Here is an 18,113-nt window from a genome sequence, read left to right on the forward strand (position 1 = left end):
TGGTTCATAGCCATGATTGATTATTTGTCTCTTAAAAGTTAGTTGTAGCAGCATGCATCACAAAAGATTAGAGACGGTACTGTAAGATAAGTTTGTGGGTGTACCGCATGTGGAGTTAACCATGTTGGCTTGTTTGTATTCATGCTAGCCCGGGGTCAAAGGGCCCTAGGCGAAGTCATACTCCAATAGAGGCGTGTGTTGTCAGCAAGAGCCAGAAAAAAAGAGAGTGAAAGAGTGTGTTACCAGCTTAATATTTTATAAACTCAGTCACGTGACTGAGAGCTGCCCAACTCCATAAATAGTTCTCCTGCAAATCTAGTTCGAAATAGTAGCCTATCATAATTAAGTGGCCTTGTGCCTTGTTTGGGATAAAATGTCACTAAAAAAAAAAAAATCAGAATAAGAACTTTAGGCATAAGATTTAGTAACATTATACCAGGTTGGTGCAAAAGTTTTTGCCGGTTTGTAGAAGGGGCATTTAAAACGATTGTAATTTATTTTATGCATATTCTTATTACTTAAACATATCACCATTTTGTACTTTGTTCTTTCAGATTATTAAAACATCCTATTTTTCTCCAATATTCTCGCTCATGTTGACCTGAAACCAATCTTCTTTAGTCAAGAGAAATGGAATCATCTTCAATCATGATAATGCTCATCCTCACACAGCAATACTGATCAAAGATCTAGAAAGATCTAGATGGAAAATTTTTGACACATCCTCCATGTTTTCCTGACCTAGTTCCCTCAGATTATCCCTTATTTCAAGTATTACAAAACCATTTAGATGGCCTTAGGTTAACATCACGAGAGCAGATTGAAAATTAATTAGATTCATATTTCACATCAAAACCTAAAGAATTTTAAACAAGCAAATCATTTATAAGCTTGTTAACAGAGGGAATCAAGTTATCAGAGAGCGAAGGTCGTCATTTTTATGAATAAAGATTTTCAAAACAGTTTTTCATTTCATTTTATTTTCACTCATGAAATATTAAATCAGAAAAACTTTTGCACCAACTTGGTATCTTCCATTTTTGTAAAGTGGACATAAAAGTAGTAAAAAATTGATTAAGGAATTATTTTTACCCATTCTGGGACGGGTATTCTTCTAGTATATAAATAAAGAAAACAAGTAAAATCTTTAAAAACTTATAATTTTATTTACATCGGATTTTTTTGGTTGTTTCCCTTATTCTTATTCACCAGCCAAAAATTGTCTCTTTGCAGCCGTTCTCATATACGGTCGGAACACCCATTCTATATCGGCCGTATCTGCATTGTCGATCGTTCCTTGAATCAACTTGTACACTGGAAAAAATAAAGAAAATGTTTATAGTGAAAAAGTAGTTATTGTAACCTTTTCAAATAATTTGTTGATTTTAAGATAAAAAAAATATAGGATGCAACTCAATTTTCTGTGATTCATATGTAAACATGCGTTGGCTTGCATGTTTTGTTGGTACATATGAATGGTAGACGTTGCAGGTGATAGATACTTGGTCAAAGCAATTGAACATATCCCTAGTTGGAGTCCATCCACTCAAGAGGTGTTTTCTTTCTTTGAAATAAAGTAAGTGCCTTTTTACATGGGAAATCATGTAAAGACCAACCTACTTGAGAAAAGTAATCTATAAATATAAAAGCGAAAATGTATGTATGTTTGTATGTGTGTTCGCTTTTTCTGTGTGTCTACAAAAGGCTTTTTTCAGAGAAGCGGTCGGTTGCTTCACAACTTTTTAAAACTTTTTATATCACATATAAATTGTAATATCTCACAGTTAACAACGAAGTTCGCCTGTCTATTTAATTTGCTCGATTTCGGGAAGATAAATATTCAACATTTGTCGCTCACCGCATGTGGGTTAGTCTTTTTCCTATAACATCTTGGGGAAAAAAAAAGCGTTCAGCAGTAAATGAAATACTATCCCGCAGTCAAACTTGACCTCATTAACTCATTAAAATGGGCACCTGCCAAATCCTAGTAATTAAATTCAAACGTGTTTCCGTTAGCATCACTCTTTATCTGTGTTTAAACTTAAACATAGATTCCATGATCAAAGCTTCTTTCTTAGAACTGCACGCCTGTGGAATTGTCTTCCATTTTCCTGCTTTCCAGCTGTCTATAATATGGTTGTCTTCAAGTCCAACGTGAACAAGTTTCTGATGAGCCGTTCCACTTAAGTTAACAAATTTACCGAACTTCCATTACTATCGATTACTATATTGTCCTTTTGACTACTCTACACTCTTCAACCCTTATCCTTGAGTGGCCTATCGGCCTTGATAAGTGGTGACGCCTATGTAAAAAAAAAAAAAAAAAATCTCGAGGTGGGGCAATCGTTAACGTCGCACATTTTTTTTTTTTCACACTTTAATTTACAACTTTGCCTCAAGGGTTCGGGTTCAATCCTCATACTTACCTACCAAAACATTTTTTTTAACCCCCCCACCCCACCCCCGGAGTTTCCATACACACCTCCAAACACTCGGGCAACGCCACGCTAGTCTATAATATAAATCTCACCTGTCTGTTTAAATTTATGTATGTATGCTTGTATGCCTGCCTAAAACTTTCGACAGAGGCGACGAATTTTCACGAGATCGGGATTGTTTTGAAGCTTGACACTTCGGACGAAAAATTGGCTAAAAACATTAATTCCTTCACTCTCAACTGGGCACTTTTCTACAGGGAGGGGGGGGCGCTTTTTCGACAATCTTTTCGAAAGTCATCCCTTCTTTTCGATTGACTAGCCTTAATTTAAACCTTTGCCACTTCCGGTTTGGCGATGGACGTAACGGCAAAGATGTCACATTTTTTTTTTTCACATTCTTTTCCTCCTTCGCAATATGGGTTCTAGCCTACCTGCCTGCCTACTACCACTTTTTTTTTTTTTTGCTCAACACACACCGCCAAACACCCGGGCAACGTTGGGTACCCAGGCTAGTGTTCCTAGATATGTTCCAGATAAACTCTTTTGAATGGAAAGTCAGCTTCTGGGTGAATGGTGACTACTGACAAAGGCCAAAATCTAAGATTTCCGCTCAGGGCTGAAGAGATTTCAGGAGATGGGAAGGTGTAAGTGAGAAGAACATATAGAACCGGCCCACTGGCAGTTGGTTATTCTGAGGGCTGGTGGCTAGTTGGGCGAGTGTACCTCCCCAGACAGGTTGAGCACTTAGCTAAAGGATTGTGGTAATTGGAGTTATACCCTGGTTAGGTCAGGCAAAAATCTCAAGAGAAAAAGAGGGGAGACACAGAAAATTGAACATATCTCTGGTTAGAGTCCATCCACCCGAGAGGTATTTTCTTTGTTTGCAATAAAGTGTCTCCTTAAATGGAAATCATGCTGAAACCAACCAACTAAAGAAAAGTAATGTTCTTAGATGGGCTCCAACTAAACCTCCCTTTGAATAAACACTGTTATTTATTTTGAATGAAGCAATTTTGTTTTCAAGCATGTGATGAAGCTCTTTAAAGTACGCACAAGCTTTTTAAAGTATGTCAGTCAGTACAAAAATCAGTAGCTTTTGTCTATGATTGATACCTTTTTAGAAATATATAAAGAAATAAGCCAATCAATTCAAAAGGAGGTTAAAAAATATATATTATTCTAGATTACCCCCAGAAAAAAAGTATGCATATAAGTAATCTATAATAATAAAGTTGTAGTCCTGTTTTTGCTTGTTTACAATTTGGTTAATATATACAGAAGTTTTACAAATATATACAGAAGTTTTACAAATATATACAGAAGTTTTACAAATAGCTTTTAATACTGAAAACGGACTCTTATACTTTTATTATATTTCATAATTTCTATATATACTTTTTATTCAAAAGGGATCAACATTGAAGAGGTTATCTCATTTGCATATTACATTAAAGAAAATCTGTTTTAATAATGAGCTTTAAATTTGGAATAGAAATTAGTAATAGAATCGTTTTAAGTATTATATTTAGAAATCTATAATATAAATCTCACCTGTCTGTTTAAATGTATGTATGTATGTTTGCATGTCTGCCTAAAACTTTCGACAGAGGAGAAGGATTTTCACGAGATCAGTATAGTTTTGAAGCTCGACCCTTCGGACAACAAATATAAAAACATTGGTTAAAAACATTAATTCCTATACCCTAAACTGGGCACTTTTCTACAAGGAGGGATCGCTTTTTCGCCGATATTTTCGAAAGTCATCCCCTCTTTTCGATTGACTAGCCTTAATTCAAACCTTCACCACTTCCAGTTTGGCGATGGACACAATCGCAAAGACGTCAAGTTCTTTTTTTTCGCATTCTTTTCCTCCTTCGCGGTACAGGTTCGAGCCTACCCGCCTACTACCCCCCCCTTTTTTTGCTCAACACACCTCCAAAATCCCGAGCACCCAGGCTAATATTATATAAAGTGGAGTTATTTAATTTATTTTTAATTTAATTAACATTTAATTTAATTTCAGTTATTAGTATAACCAACATCAGCCGCATTTAAAAATGGAAGTAAGTTTTTATTTAACCAAAAGTTATTTCTCTTTTAGCTATGAGATTTTTATTCTGTTTAAATTACATAGTTGAAGATGGTTATGTTTTATGCTTCCAAAAGTCCAAAATATGGTCAACTTTCAGGACTTAGGATATTTGGTGTATCTTAAATAGTATGTGACTAAACATTCCGATGGCAACATATTGTTTTTTTTACCTGGCAATGCCGGGTATGTACAGTTTGTGTAAAATAAATGTAGATAGGTTTTATAAAAGTCCAAGCAGAAAACGGGCTAGGCTTACATTTGAGTTCAAACCGTGGTCCAACTTCTTCCAGTTCGATTTTTTTGGTTTCTAAATTCTTTTTATAAACATGATGTCTGAAATGAGAAAAAAAAAAAAATGTAATAACAGGGATGCAAGTAGCAGCTGAAATCAATTTGAGAATTTTAAGAGAAATACATTAAGTGCAAATATGGAAGAAAGGAAACAGGAAGTCATCTAAACCCTACCCTATTCCATCATGAATTATTTAAAGTCTTAACTTTCAGGCAAAATTAACGGAAATTTTATCGTTACGTTCAACGAATTTTATCCCGTTGCACGAGACTAAGATTTCTAAAAGAAATTTAATAAGAAATAAAGCGACCAAGGTAAACTGGTATAAAATTTTATCAAAAAGAAAAATAGAAAAGGAAAGAATGATAGAAAAGGAAATGTATAGTTCAACTGGGCTGCCAAATCAGTCCCTTTGGCGGTTCTTAAGAACTTTTTTAACAATTATACTTTTACGTAGTTGGAACACGTCAACACTTCTTACCCTTTTTTTGTGTTATTCAATGCAGAATTGAGATGCATAAATCATTAGCAGTTTCCAATTGAGTTTATCGGACTTCTCACCACTAGAAATAAATTGATGGAGGATCCGTTACCAAAATTTATTTCTTTTACTTTGCTTTTTTTTTCACGGCATATCAACCCTTTCTTGGGTTATTTAACATCGAATTAATATTCATCCGGAAATAACATATAGATACTATTTTATCAAATAAAATAGTAATTCCAACTGCTGTTATGGGAAATTGAAAACAGACTGTTTTGCTTGTTCATTAAATTTATAATTTTATCTGATTTCGATTCTGTTCAGGATTTGTTTGGTAAGTTTAATAATCTCGGTTAATATTACTTTCTTCTTGTATTTCAAACGTCGCAAAACCGTTCTGGTTTTTTCAGTTCGTCGCAACACCGCTCCGGTGTAATTCAGTTTGACGCAACACTGCTCTGGTGCTTTTTTTTTCTTCCTCCAGCTTCTGCTGGTTTCACTATTTTTAAAATGGCGCGCTCAATGTTTTAGCCAATCGAATCCCGCGTGATACAGCAAGAAGTAGTAGCACAAGATACACGAAGAGGGGGAGAAAAGAAGGAGAGAAAGAGAGAAGAAAATACACCAATTAGAGGGGGGAACGCAAGGTGATGGAGAGAGTAGAAAGACACTATAGTGGGCAAAAAGGAAGGGGAGGTAAATAGAGAAAAAGGAAAATAAAATTTCTATAAAATTAACACTTTAAATTTTCTGAGCAAACTGTCACAAAAGAAAAAGAAAATAAAGGAAGATGAAGAGAGAGAAAATAGAAAAAAAGATGAAGAGAGAGAAAATAGAAAAAAAGAAATGAGAAATAAAATCTAGTCAAACAGTGAAAAAAAAGATAGGGAGATAAGCTCTTGTGATTTAGCAGAAATCGGACTTTTCTATATAAAAAAAAAAAAAGCAGTAAACCATGCTAAGCTTTAGCGATTTCAGTGGAAATCCATTTTTTCTGGATTAAAAATTTCACTAAGCACATACTCGGTGTATCCGACCTGTTAATGGGGATTACCTCATCAACTTCACCTCCATTAACAGGTTAGCAGCATCAAACACTCATTTCTAACATCGAAAACGACATCTTCTGACCTGGTACTTGAATAATAGTGTGACTTGGTTAAAGCTCGATGGTCCTCCAGTGTCCTTGACTACCATGCTTATAGAGGCACCAAAACTGGCAACAAAAATGACTCTGACCATGTCATCGTTCACGTCAGTTTAATCTTATTCAAAGCCAAAAAAACAAACTTCATTACATAGTTTGATATTTCAAAGCTTAAGTACCCGCAAACATTCAAATAACTCCGCATTAGCCTATCAAATAGGTTTCAGGGCCTTGTTGATATTCATGTCGATTGGCAATTTTTCAGAGGAGGTTTGACAATCTCTCAACTAGAAAGTGGCGTAGCAAAGGGGTGGAGGTGGGTTTGTCCACACTGGGCGACGTATACCAGGGAGTGGCATTTTGAGGCGGTAAAAATAGAAAAAAATTAAAATAAAAAGTTCACAAAAAAATCTGAAATTTTATACCAAAATAAATTTTTACGGTTGCACTATATTTTTTTTTTTTGTGTTTTATGTGTGTGATATTGTTTTTAAATGAATTTTTCAGCTGTAGTATCAGTTTTATGTCCTATGAAAATAAATATTTTAAGTTGAATACTTACAATTGCCCTAGGTGGCAAAAATAGTTGATACGCCACTACAAATGAAACTCTAGTTTGAAAGCCAGTTTCAATAACGTTTTGATCTTTTCTACCCACATTTTTTTTTCTAATTAACTTAAACAGTCTGCGGCACGTGTCCATCTCCGTAACACACCTTCTTCCAACTCAACCTCACGTTCTCTCCATGGCTCCTTTTATGCGTCTGACATTGTCTCACTTGCATAAAAATGGCGAGAGTCTGTGTTGCTCATGCATGATCATCAAGTACAACAGCACCTAGGAGTCATCATTTTTTTTTCTTGTTAAGCGACTGAAATCTACGAGGCACACATGTGCGCCATTCAGGTAAGTTACGATTTTCCCTACAGGAACATGAAACAGTAACAATTCAATGAAACAATTCAAGGGGAAATTGGACAGGAGCTGAGCCACTGCAACCTTTCATCTGTAAATTTCTGCTCTTCTTTCTTTCGATGTCAACTGCGGCATGCTTTATTTTTTTGGGGGGGGGGATTTATTGAATTAAATTATTTTCACAACTATTTTCATGTCGGATGTCATTCAAGATGAGAATAAATAATCAAAATAATACATTCATTACCATTTTTATTTATTTTTTTAATGAAAATTATTCCAGACAAAAAATGAAGTTGTAACAGAGCACGTATGAGCACGCGTGAAGATTTCAGCAGTAGCAGCAGCCGTTTTGAGCACATATGCAACTTTGCAAGTATGTGCAGGTTTGCATCAGAAGAAAAAGAAAAAGAAGAAAAAATGCACCATGTAACAAGAAGCAGGAAGAAAAATGTGTGTTACCAGGTAAGATAGACATGTGGCCCACAGTGGCGGCAAGAGATGTTTAAGCTGATGTCGAGACGGCAGGTTTTGTTAATCTCATTGCAGACAAAATGAACAGTTAGAAAAAAAACAAGGAGCAAGCATTGTTTGGAAGGTAATGGTAATAAATGCCTTTTGCTAAAACAGAAAGAAAATCTTAATTGGATTTATTTTTGTTTGGTTGTTCTTTTTTGACTAAGCATGATCAAGTCACAGTCAAAAGACAAAATTTCGAGCAGGACTATCAACCTGGCAGATAAAACAAAAAAAGTTTGTGGTGGCAACTCTGAGGAACCACCTGGCAGTTGGTAACTTTAACAAACTCTATAAGCTTCTAACATCGTGTACAGAAAACAACTGTCATCAGTGAAATGCTCCTCACTCAGCTGACAATGTTTTTACTGTCCTTGAGGACCATATGGACAATTGAAAAGATCATTCTGCGACCTAACAAGACCATAACCTTTCTCAAATGCTGATTCATGTCAACTCCGATATCTTTTTGTCAGCGAGAGTATCTATACGACACTCATACGTAGATATGAGTACCATATAGATACTCCCACTGTTGATAAGCAGTATGATCATTAAATTGAAGAATAGCACACAAAGAAGATGACCTTTTCCCCCCTTCTGCATTTCCTCTCACTCAACCTCCTTTTTTTTCCTCTTCCCAGCCAATTCTTTTCTAGCTGGACACACAGAGAACTCTCATTTATATGGATTCCTCGACGAATGAGTCGGCATAAGGGAAGTAACTCTTTAATTAAAACCAGAGTTACTTCCCTTTTATTATACACTAGCTGGGGTACCCGGCATTGCCCACGTGTGTTGAAGTGGTGTAGTAAGGAACCCGGGAGAGGGAGGGGGGGGGGTTAAAAAAGTGGTAGTAGCCAGGGAGAGGGAAGAAACAACAGTAGGCAGTTTTGGTGGAGAGAGAGAAAAAAAAGTGGTAGTAAGCAGGCAGACTCAAACATGTAACACGAAGGAGGAAAAGAAAGTGAAAAAAAAAAAACGTAACGTCTTAGCCGATGTCTCCATGGCCAAACCAGAAGTGGAGAGCATTGAAATTAGGCAATCAGAAAAAAAATGATGATTTGCGAAAATATCGATGAAAAAAAGCGACCCCCCCCCCCTTGTAAAAAATGGCTGAGTTTAGGAATTAATGTTTTTGGCCAATTTTTCGATATTTGTCATCCAAAGGACAGAGCTTTAAAACGATACCGATTTCGTCAGACATACAAAAACACACACGCACACATTTTGCCTTTTATATATTAGACTGGCCTGGGTGCCTGGCATTGCCCGTGTGTTTGGAGGTGTGTGTCGAGCAAAAAAAAAAGTGGCAATCGGCAGGCAGGCTTGAACCCGTACCGTGAAGGAGGAAAAGAACGTGGAAAAAAAAAAAACAAACAAATGTGACGTCTTTGCCATTGCGTCCATCATCAAACCGGAAAGTGGCAAATGTTTAAATTAAGGCTAGTCAATCGGAAAGAGGGGATGACTTTAAAAAATATTGAAAAAAAAAAGCGACCCTTCCCTGTAGAAAAGTGCCCATTTGAGGGTGAAGGAATTACTGTTTTTAGCCAATTTTTCGATATTTGTCACTCGAAGGGTCAAGCTTCAAAATGATACCAGTCTCATGAAAATCTGTTACCTATGTTGAAAGTTTTTGCAAAACATACATAGATACACACATTTCAACAGACAGGTGGGATTTATATTATAGATTATGTATTATAACTAGCTACACAGTGCTATTTACTTTTCTCTTTTTTCTCTTTCCTTCTTCCTCTCCCCAACTCCCATCTTCTCCTCCGCCCAACCCAATCATTATACTCTTGCTCTGAACACATTATGCTGTCTGGATTAAATCTTTTTCTGACACTAATCGACACTAATAAAGAACAAAAAATAATATATAATGTATAATTAATGCAAATTTAATATTTATTTATTTCAGGTTAAAAATATTCAAAAGTAAAAATTCATTGCATTTCACGAGGTTGTTGATAATGCTCAATATAAAGAGCAAGATATTATTTTATTCGATTTAGGTAAACAAAATTACCATTGGTTACGACAATAGAACTACTGTTTTGATCTAAACAGATAATATAAGGCAACACTAACCTCTGGTAAATCTTTGTATAAAAGATAAAAGAGGCTAATATTACCTGATGTAATCTATTTAAATCGAAACAAATAGGATGGCACTTTTTCAACATATTGTTATGGATATGAATATTAAAATTTGAAATTTAAGAAGGCCGCAAACAATATGTACTTTTTCTTTAAAAAAGAAAAAAAAAAAGAACATTTATTTACCTTTAAAGATGCAAAGAAAGCTTTTGACTCAGTTTAGTCTTTGCAAAGCGATTTCTTTTTAAATCATTTTTTTCCCTCTTGGAGATATAAAAATCCATTGTGATGTTAAAATGGACAGTCTATAAATCTCTTCAAGTGCAAGCATGCAACTCAGTTGACAATGTTATAAAAAATTGGAAGGTACTTTTTTTTTTAAATATTGTTATGAAATGAATATTCAAATTTGAAATTTAAGAAAGCCAACAACGATATAAAAAGTATTATACAATTAAAATAATTGAACAAAGGATGTAATTCTGTGTTCAGCAATTGTGCATTATAGTTAACCAGAAAAATAAAAAAGAAGTGAAAAGGAATACAAATTCACAAAATTTTTTATCAAATGTATGAAAATTTAATCCTCTATCAATCTGCATAGTTTTTCACTTTTGGGGCTTTTTTTTCTAAAGTGCTATTTTTTCAGAATTTGTATCATTTCTTTGAATGCTTATAATAAAAACTGATTCAAGATGGCTGCCATAATTTAGTTGATTTAAAACAAAAATACAACTAATAACCGTCACAAATTATTCAAATATTTGATTTTCAATCAATCTGTATATTTTATAACTTACTTGTTTTTTAGTTCAAAATAATTTCTACTTATACTGAACAATTGTCGTCCATCTTGAAAAACATGCTGGCTTGACTAAGTAAAATTGGTGCTAACAAATTCATAAATAATAAATTTTACAATCAGTAAATCAATTAAAATTATATTAAAATTATATGCATAACTAGAAAAGTAAATTTTTTTGCATTTGGTAACAGTTATTTGTTATGTATTTGTTTTGCCACACCTTTTTCCGTTGTACAATCACCAGATTGTTTTTTTGTTATTTTTTGATAATAAATCAATTACACTCACCTGAATGAAATAAAATCATCTGAATTTGCAAATGTGATCACCCGTTTGCTTTCGTCTTTAGGGACAGGATACAAATACTTTAAAATATTCTTTACCTGAAAATGAAATAAAAATAAAAATAATTTTGATTAGACATATTAATAAAACTAACAGACATAACTAACAGATGGACCTTGGTATGAAATAGTCTGAAAGATTAAATTAACATGTGTTTCACATTATGTTTTAGAATTTTTGAAAAAAGGATTCACAATTTGTGTAATTTCTGGTTGACTCGTCTTTCAAGTCATCTAAACATTATATTCTAGCTAAAAATGAAGCAAAGAGCTCCCTATTTCTCATTTAATACTCCTACAAAATCACTTTCCAAATTTAACCTCTAAGAAATTAAAAAATAGCAAACAAAAAAGACTAACAAATAAAGCAAACATTATTGGAAAAGTAGATAACATTAGTGAATGTATAAATAAGCATTTCCATACGGATGAATGAATTTGTGCAGCGGTGTTGGGAAGACAAAGGTAATGGTACAAACCAGAGAGTTGAAATGCCATAAGTATGTTAAGAAACAGTACATAACCATTGCAGTCGGTTTTCCTTCCAACTCGGCTCTTACTTTCGGCAGTGGTCAAGACGATAAACGATCCAAAAGGTTTTGGCCTTTTGATCGACTCGTCCTTCAAGCCATTTAAAACAGGCTGCAAACAAAGCAAGAGCAACCTGTTTCTCATTCGATGCTCCTTCTGCAAACTCACTCCTGAAATATTTCTCACACTTTCTGTCTTCCTCATCAGACGACTGTTAGAGTATGCATAACATAATGCGTGTGAGTGTGTGGAAAATAGCAGCAGCAGCAAAGGATGGCTGGCTTGTGAAGAGATTAGCAGCAGCAGCAGAAAATCGCACATATGCAAATTAGAAAGTGTGCGCAAAAAGAGGACAGAAAAAAAAAAAAAACGAAAAATATGGAACATGTGCTCAAGGAGAAACAAAGTCTGCATCGAGGAGAATGAATGTGTAAAGATGCAGGCGAGAAATAGCCGGCATGTGGTCAGTGTCAAAGAAAATGGACGTATAAATAGCAAGGACGAAAATGAGCCAGTTATGACCGGCATACGGTTTAAGGAAGGAGAAACAAGTGCTTGGTAAAATGAACATTTGATAGGGAGAAACATTTTTAAGTGGTGCCGAAAGTAACAGGAATAAAAACGTTTTGTAAAAAAGAAAAAATGCCAACTCGAATTTTATTTATTTCCAGTTTTGTTTTTGGGAATTTCTGAAGTAAAGTGTAACAGCGACGTTACATATAGCATTCAGGCTTTTGTTCCATATCTAATATTTGGAACCCGGAGAAAGTCCAAAGACTGGCTTCTCAAATTGTGTAAGGACTACAGAATCTGTCTTACAAAATCTCACTTGAAAGGATTAACCTTTTCTCTATTGAATACCAACATTTATGCAGTGATCTCATTTTGACTTACAACCTCCTCAATAACCATTATAGCTCAGGACCTATTATTCACTCCTGCACAAAAAACTGCACGAACATTACAAGAAACTGTTTCACTGCTGATTCTGACTGAAACGGATCGGGGACGACTTCTCAATCAGGATCTATCAATCTTGGAATGGATTTCAAAGATGTAATAAATGCACCAGCAATGAAACAATTCAAGGGGAAATTGGACAGGAGCTGCGCCACTGCAACCTTTCATCTGCAAATTTCTGCTCCTCTTTCTTTCGATGTCAACTGCGGCATGCTTTATTTTTTTTTTGGGGGGGGGGGGGCAAATTTATTGAATTAAATTATTTTCACAACTATTTTCATGTCGGATGTCATTCAAGATGAGAATAAATAATCAAAATAATACATTCATTACCATTTTTATTTATTTTTTTAATGAAAATTATTCCAGACAAAAAATGAAGTTGTAACAGAGCACGTATGAGTACGCGTGACGATTTCAGCAGTAGCAGCAGCCGTTTTGAGCACATATGCAATTTTGCAAGTATGTGCAGGTTTGCATCAGAAGAAAAAGAAAAAGAAGAAAAAATGTACCATGTAACAAGAAGCAGGAAGAAAAATGTGTGTTACCAGGTAAGATAGACATGTGGCCCACAGTGGCGGCAAGAGATGTTTAAGCTGGTGTCGAGACGGCAGGTTTTGTTAATCTCATGGCAGACAAAATGAACAGTTAGAAAAAAAAAACAAAAGCAAGCATTGTTTGGAATGTAATGGTAATAAATACCTTTTGCTAAAACAGAAAGAAAATCTTAATTGGATTTATTTTTGTTTGGTTGTTCTTTTTTGACCGTACCAAACGGCGTAGGAGTCCGAGAGATGTTTGGACTGTAAGTGCCACATTACAAAACTGCCATGTTACAAAACCACTTGATCTGATATAAAATGAATGATGATTATACTACAACAAGCGGCTTATTTGGTATAATTATTATAATGAATTATTATTATTATATTATTATTTGTATAATGCTTAACGTGTTTGCTAATGGGTTGGGAGATTGGGGTTCAATCCTTTGTTGAGTCATACCAAAAAATAAAAATATTTGATGCAAAATTTAACTTACTCGATTTCCAAGACGAGTTGAAAAATTATTGAAGATCAGATGTGGATAAGCTTCGGACATTGTGCCAACTTCTGGAATGTCGTGCCTCATTATGACGTTCACTAAGGTAAAATAAGCAGTCGGTCCATACGGTAAATGGCTGATGGTCATGGCATCTGAAAAATAAATGAAAGTTTACAATAGAATCAATAACATCTGCAGCACAAAAAAACAATCATCTTCGGTTTGATACCAAATCATGGAAAACATATTGGCATGAATTATTATTATATATAAGGGTAAAAGGAAAACATCCAATTCAAACTTAGTTCAATCTCATGATAACTTTACTTAGACCTAGTGCGGGTCTCATCAGACAAAACAAACCAGTTAGATGTGTAGCTGACTTAAAAAAAAAAAAAGAGTCAACTTAGCTACAGACCTGACTAGTTTGTCTCATATGATGAGGCCACACTGGGTCAAAATAAATTTATCATTAGATTGGACTAAGTTTGAGTTGGATCTTTGTTTTTACATTTATGCATGCTCTGCTCTGCATTAAACTCTCATACTCGAGATTTCCTACAGCAACTACCTAATATATATATATATATATATATATAGTAGTAAGTTATGAAAATATATATGACAATTAAGCTATACAGAATATTCCGCGTTTTATTCTCGTGAGAATTCGTCAGGCTAATGAAAATGAAACACGGAATATTCTGTGTAGCTTAATTGCCATATATATGTTCATAACTTACTACATAGCTCTACACATGTATCGAGCACTGTTGAAGTAAATACTGAAAATTTATACATAAAATTATATCTTTGTATACAGACACACAAGGTGGTCACTAGAAAAGTGAGAAATTTGTCAAACAGTAATTTATTTAAAATTTTTTTTAAAAGACTAATATTATAATACACTTACAGATACTCAAAACGTCCGTACTCATTGAAAAAGTGAATAAGCCAGAGGCAATAAAATTTAAACAAAATCTAATAAGACTAAAGTTGACCACATTTTTCTTAATTCCTTGAAGAAAGCTCAACTTTAAATAAAGAGAGTGAGAGAGAGAGAGAGAGAGAGAGAGAGAGAGAGAGAGAGAGAGAGAGAGAGAGAGCAGGATAAGGTTAATCTAAAGAGTTTTATCTTTTCGGGTTTTTTTTTTAAGATTTAACTGGCTTTGCAAGCCCTTCCCTCACTGCCACTCACGATTCTTCAGTTTAACGTGACGTGATCCAATGGATCAGATTTTTTTCTAATTTTTATATTCCAAGTTTTCATTGGTGTATTCTGACCAAGTTTTCACAATTTAATTTAATTACAAGGGAAATAACTCTTCACATTTACAATAATTTATTACCTCCCTTTCATTTTTATTAACAAATTTTTTTTAACCTCATGCAATAACTATATAGCAGAATGCCCAGTGTAGTCCAGTCATAAAATATGCGTAATATTTTAATTTATGCAGATTTCGTATTTATTATTTTAGAGCCAATTCTCTATTGATCATTATATTGTACCCAATATATAATAGTGATTTCCAAAATTAAAAAAAAAAATTTGACTTTGACATCGGCTAGAATTGAAACCAAAACATATAGCCCTCCAGTGTTATTCATTACTGAGATAAGTCTATGTGCTTTAAAAATAAACGTAGTTAAACATATAACCGGATATTTGTGTATGAGTAGAAGATACATTTTTACTTGACTTATGCCTGCCAAGTTCCAATTTTTCGAATTTCACCCTAAACAGCTTTTAACGGTTAAAAACCAAATTGAATTTGTTCCACAGATCTAATTCCCTATACAGCAAGTTTCAAGTCTGTAAACCAAAAATTGAGAGAGTAGTTTGATAGAGAAACATGGTCACAAATAGTAGCCCATTGCATCCAAGTGGCAATATGCCTTGTTAGGGGTGAACGTGAGTAAAAAAAAAAAAATTCCTTGTTAAAGAGGTAGGTAGGTAGGTAGTAGGTAGGGTGTGTATGTGTGTAGAAAAGAAGGAGCCAATTTTAAAACATGGTTGATCTTACCTGGTATGCCTCTGTGTTCATGAAGAAGAATCAAGTCCGTAACGTTATTTGCTCGGCAGGCATCGACCAATTGTTTGATTTCATAATTACCACGATTGATCTTTTTACTATTGGGAAATATCAACCGTACTTCCTGAATTTAAGAAACGGAAAAAAAGCTAAAATCAAAATAGTTGTCCAGAAAGTCTGAGCTGAATTTTCAAAGAAATGAAGAGTAAGAAAAAATATATACATACATGTCATTAAATCTCATGCTCATAAAAAGTGCTAATGTCTGCATGTAATGGGAGTTATTCTCAATTCTGGCCTTGTACTGGTTGCAAAGTTTTATGTTTTTGTTAGATATTACAGAAATGATGAATCATTTCCATTTAAAATTCATTTAGTATCATGCATGTGAAATTGAGAAAAGCATGTTTTGTTTTTAGATAAAATATGATCACCATTTTGCTTGGCTTCGGTTTATTCACATAATGTTGACACATTTCCAGCATGCTTTTTTTTCAATTTAACATGCATAATACTAAATGGAGTTTAAGTGGAAATGGTTCCTCATTTACTAGCAGGACCTGTGGAATTCAGTGTGAATGGAGATCCGGAGACATTATTCTAACCCTTTTGTTAAAACTGTAAAAGTATTGATCTAAGTAATCTGGTTAATGTAGTGTCAGAATATATCTGGTTATTACAGTTTATCTCCAATATCCTTATAAAAGTCTGTGACACATTTCCATTGTAGGGACGCCCGGCACAAACAGAAACCCCATGATATCATCATACCATCTTTAAACAGAACAGATACTACCCTTGGATCCTAAGCCAGAAGACAAAGAAGGTATATTTTAGTTTCACGTATGGCCTAAAAGGGACATAATTTATTTAAAATTTTACATCACGTCTTCAGTGATCAGGAGATCCTATACTACAAGCATTAAATTAGCATATGTACATACTAATAATTTAATGTTTATAGTATGTTATTACCTTCCATCCTCCTTTTTAATAAATAGGATCTCCCGATCAAATAATTCATAAGCTGGAAACTATGACACACGTACGAGGTGCCTTAAATAAGGTTCCAGAATTTTTTTTCGTACGGCCACCTTTATTGATAGTACACACATGAAACTCTACTCCCCTTTGAAGTAATCTCCTCCGGCTGCAAGTCTCTTGTACTGTTTCAACAACTTATGAAAAGTCCCATGGAAGTCCTCTTGTGTCAGCATGACAATAACTTTCGTCACAGCCTCTTTCATCTCCTTAATTATCTCATAACGACAGCCTTTAAAGCTTTCCTTGAACTTAAGGAATAACCAAAAGCCACAAGGAGAAAAATCTGGACTGTGGGATCGGAATTGATCAGCTCAACTATCTTCCTGCCGTCATGACAATGTCTTTCTGATCTTCTCTAAACACTCTTGGGACAAACTTTGTGCAAATCTTCCGCATCGTCAGTTCCAGAGCATGAGATTTAATGACATGTATATATTCATACTTAATAATTAATAGTATCTTTTACCGTAATTAATAATTAATAAGAATGTGCCTTCAGTAAGTTTCCAGACTTTTTTCTACAGGCATTTAAAATTATCGTAGACTCTTGCAAATTTAGTATGTTATTGCTATGAATCTTATGAGATGACTGACCAATTTTTATGATTTCAGGTTCAAATGAACACTACAGAAGGAATTGGAATACACCCTACTAAAGCCTGATTGTCACAGCTGGTGAATTTCAAAAATACAATCTAGACATGAGGGCACTTTAAAAGAATAATATGCAATAAAATTCCGTTTTAAACTCGGAAAAAATACCACAGAAACATGTATCTTCAAACTATTTACAATTATTAATTTTCTACCTTATCATTTTTCATGATTTTTGGATATGTTCATTATTGCAACACGATAATAAAGTAGATGCTATTGGTTTTACTTGAAATTCAATTTTCAAATTTTGTTCCGATCCCGAAGAAACACCAAAATTGCTTTCAAAAATTAAAAACATTTTTTTATTTGTTTTTCAAATGATAAAAAAAAAAAAATTCTCTTACTTTAGCAAATTGTTTTAACTTTGAGCTTGGATCTCTTGATGTTGTCACCATGATGTGTGGGTCTTCTACGCCAGCCCATTTGTACTCATCATCCATGTGGTTGATGATGCCTACAAAAAAAAAAAAAAATAACTTTTCAAAATTGTCTGGCGATATTTCTGAGATCAGAACGAAGCAGATGCTGGCATAATTGCAAGAGTGGGTGAAATAAATTCAGAAAATATCTGCCATTACTAACTAGCAGAGCGTTACCACTGCTCACCAAGACTGCAGAGTTGATTTTGTATTTGTGTAATGTTGCACACTTATACACGCATGTTAACATGTAGATACCCAGGACCCAACACATT

General features: G+C 34.3%; 1 protein-coding gene across 2 annotated transcripts in view; it reads right to left on the reverse strand.

The window, feature by feature from the left end:
• Positions 1–1,143: 1,143 nt before the first annotated feature.
• LOC145263698 (U3 small nucleolar ribonucleoprotein IMP4-like) overlaps positions 1,144–18,113 on the reverse strand; it is a 278,515-nt gene continuing 261,545 nt past the window's right edge. For both annotated transcript variants that reach the window (XM_080120647.1, XM_080120648.1), the window contains 6 exons: positions 17,764–17,873; positions 15,710–15,842; positions 13,677–13,831; positions 11,088–11,182; positions 4,787–4,863; positions 1,144–1,314 (listed from right to left, as the gene is read on the reverse strand). In XM_080120647.1, the coding sequence (XP_079976773.1) occupies positions 1,202–1,314; positions 4,787–4,863; positions 11,088–11,182; positions 13,677–13,831; positions 15,710–15,842; positions 17,764–17,873 (683 nt within the window). In that variant the 3' untranslated portion in view covers positions 1,144–1,201. The remainder of the gene's footprint in view (positions 1,315–4,786; positions 4,864–11,087; positions 11,183–13,676; positions 13,832–15,709; positions 15,843–17,763; positions 17,874–18,113) is intronic.

The sequence above is a fragment of the Euprymna scolopes genome, chromosome 39 (genome assembly GCF_053919585.1).
Source record: "Euprymna scolopes isolate OS-2025 chromosome 39, ASM5391958v1, whole genome shotgun sequence".
NCBI classification, from domain to species: Eukaryota; Metazoa; Mollusca; class Cephalopoda; order Sepiida; family Sepiolidae; genus Euprymna; species Euprymna scolopes.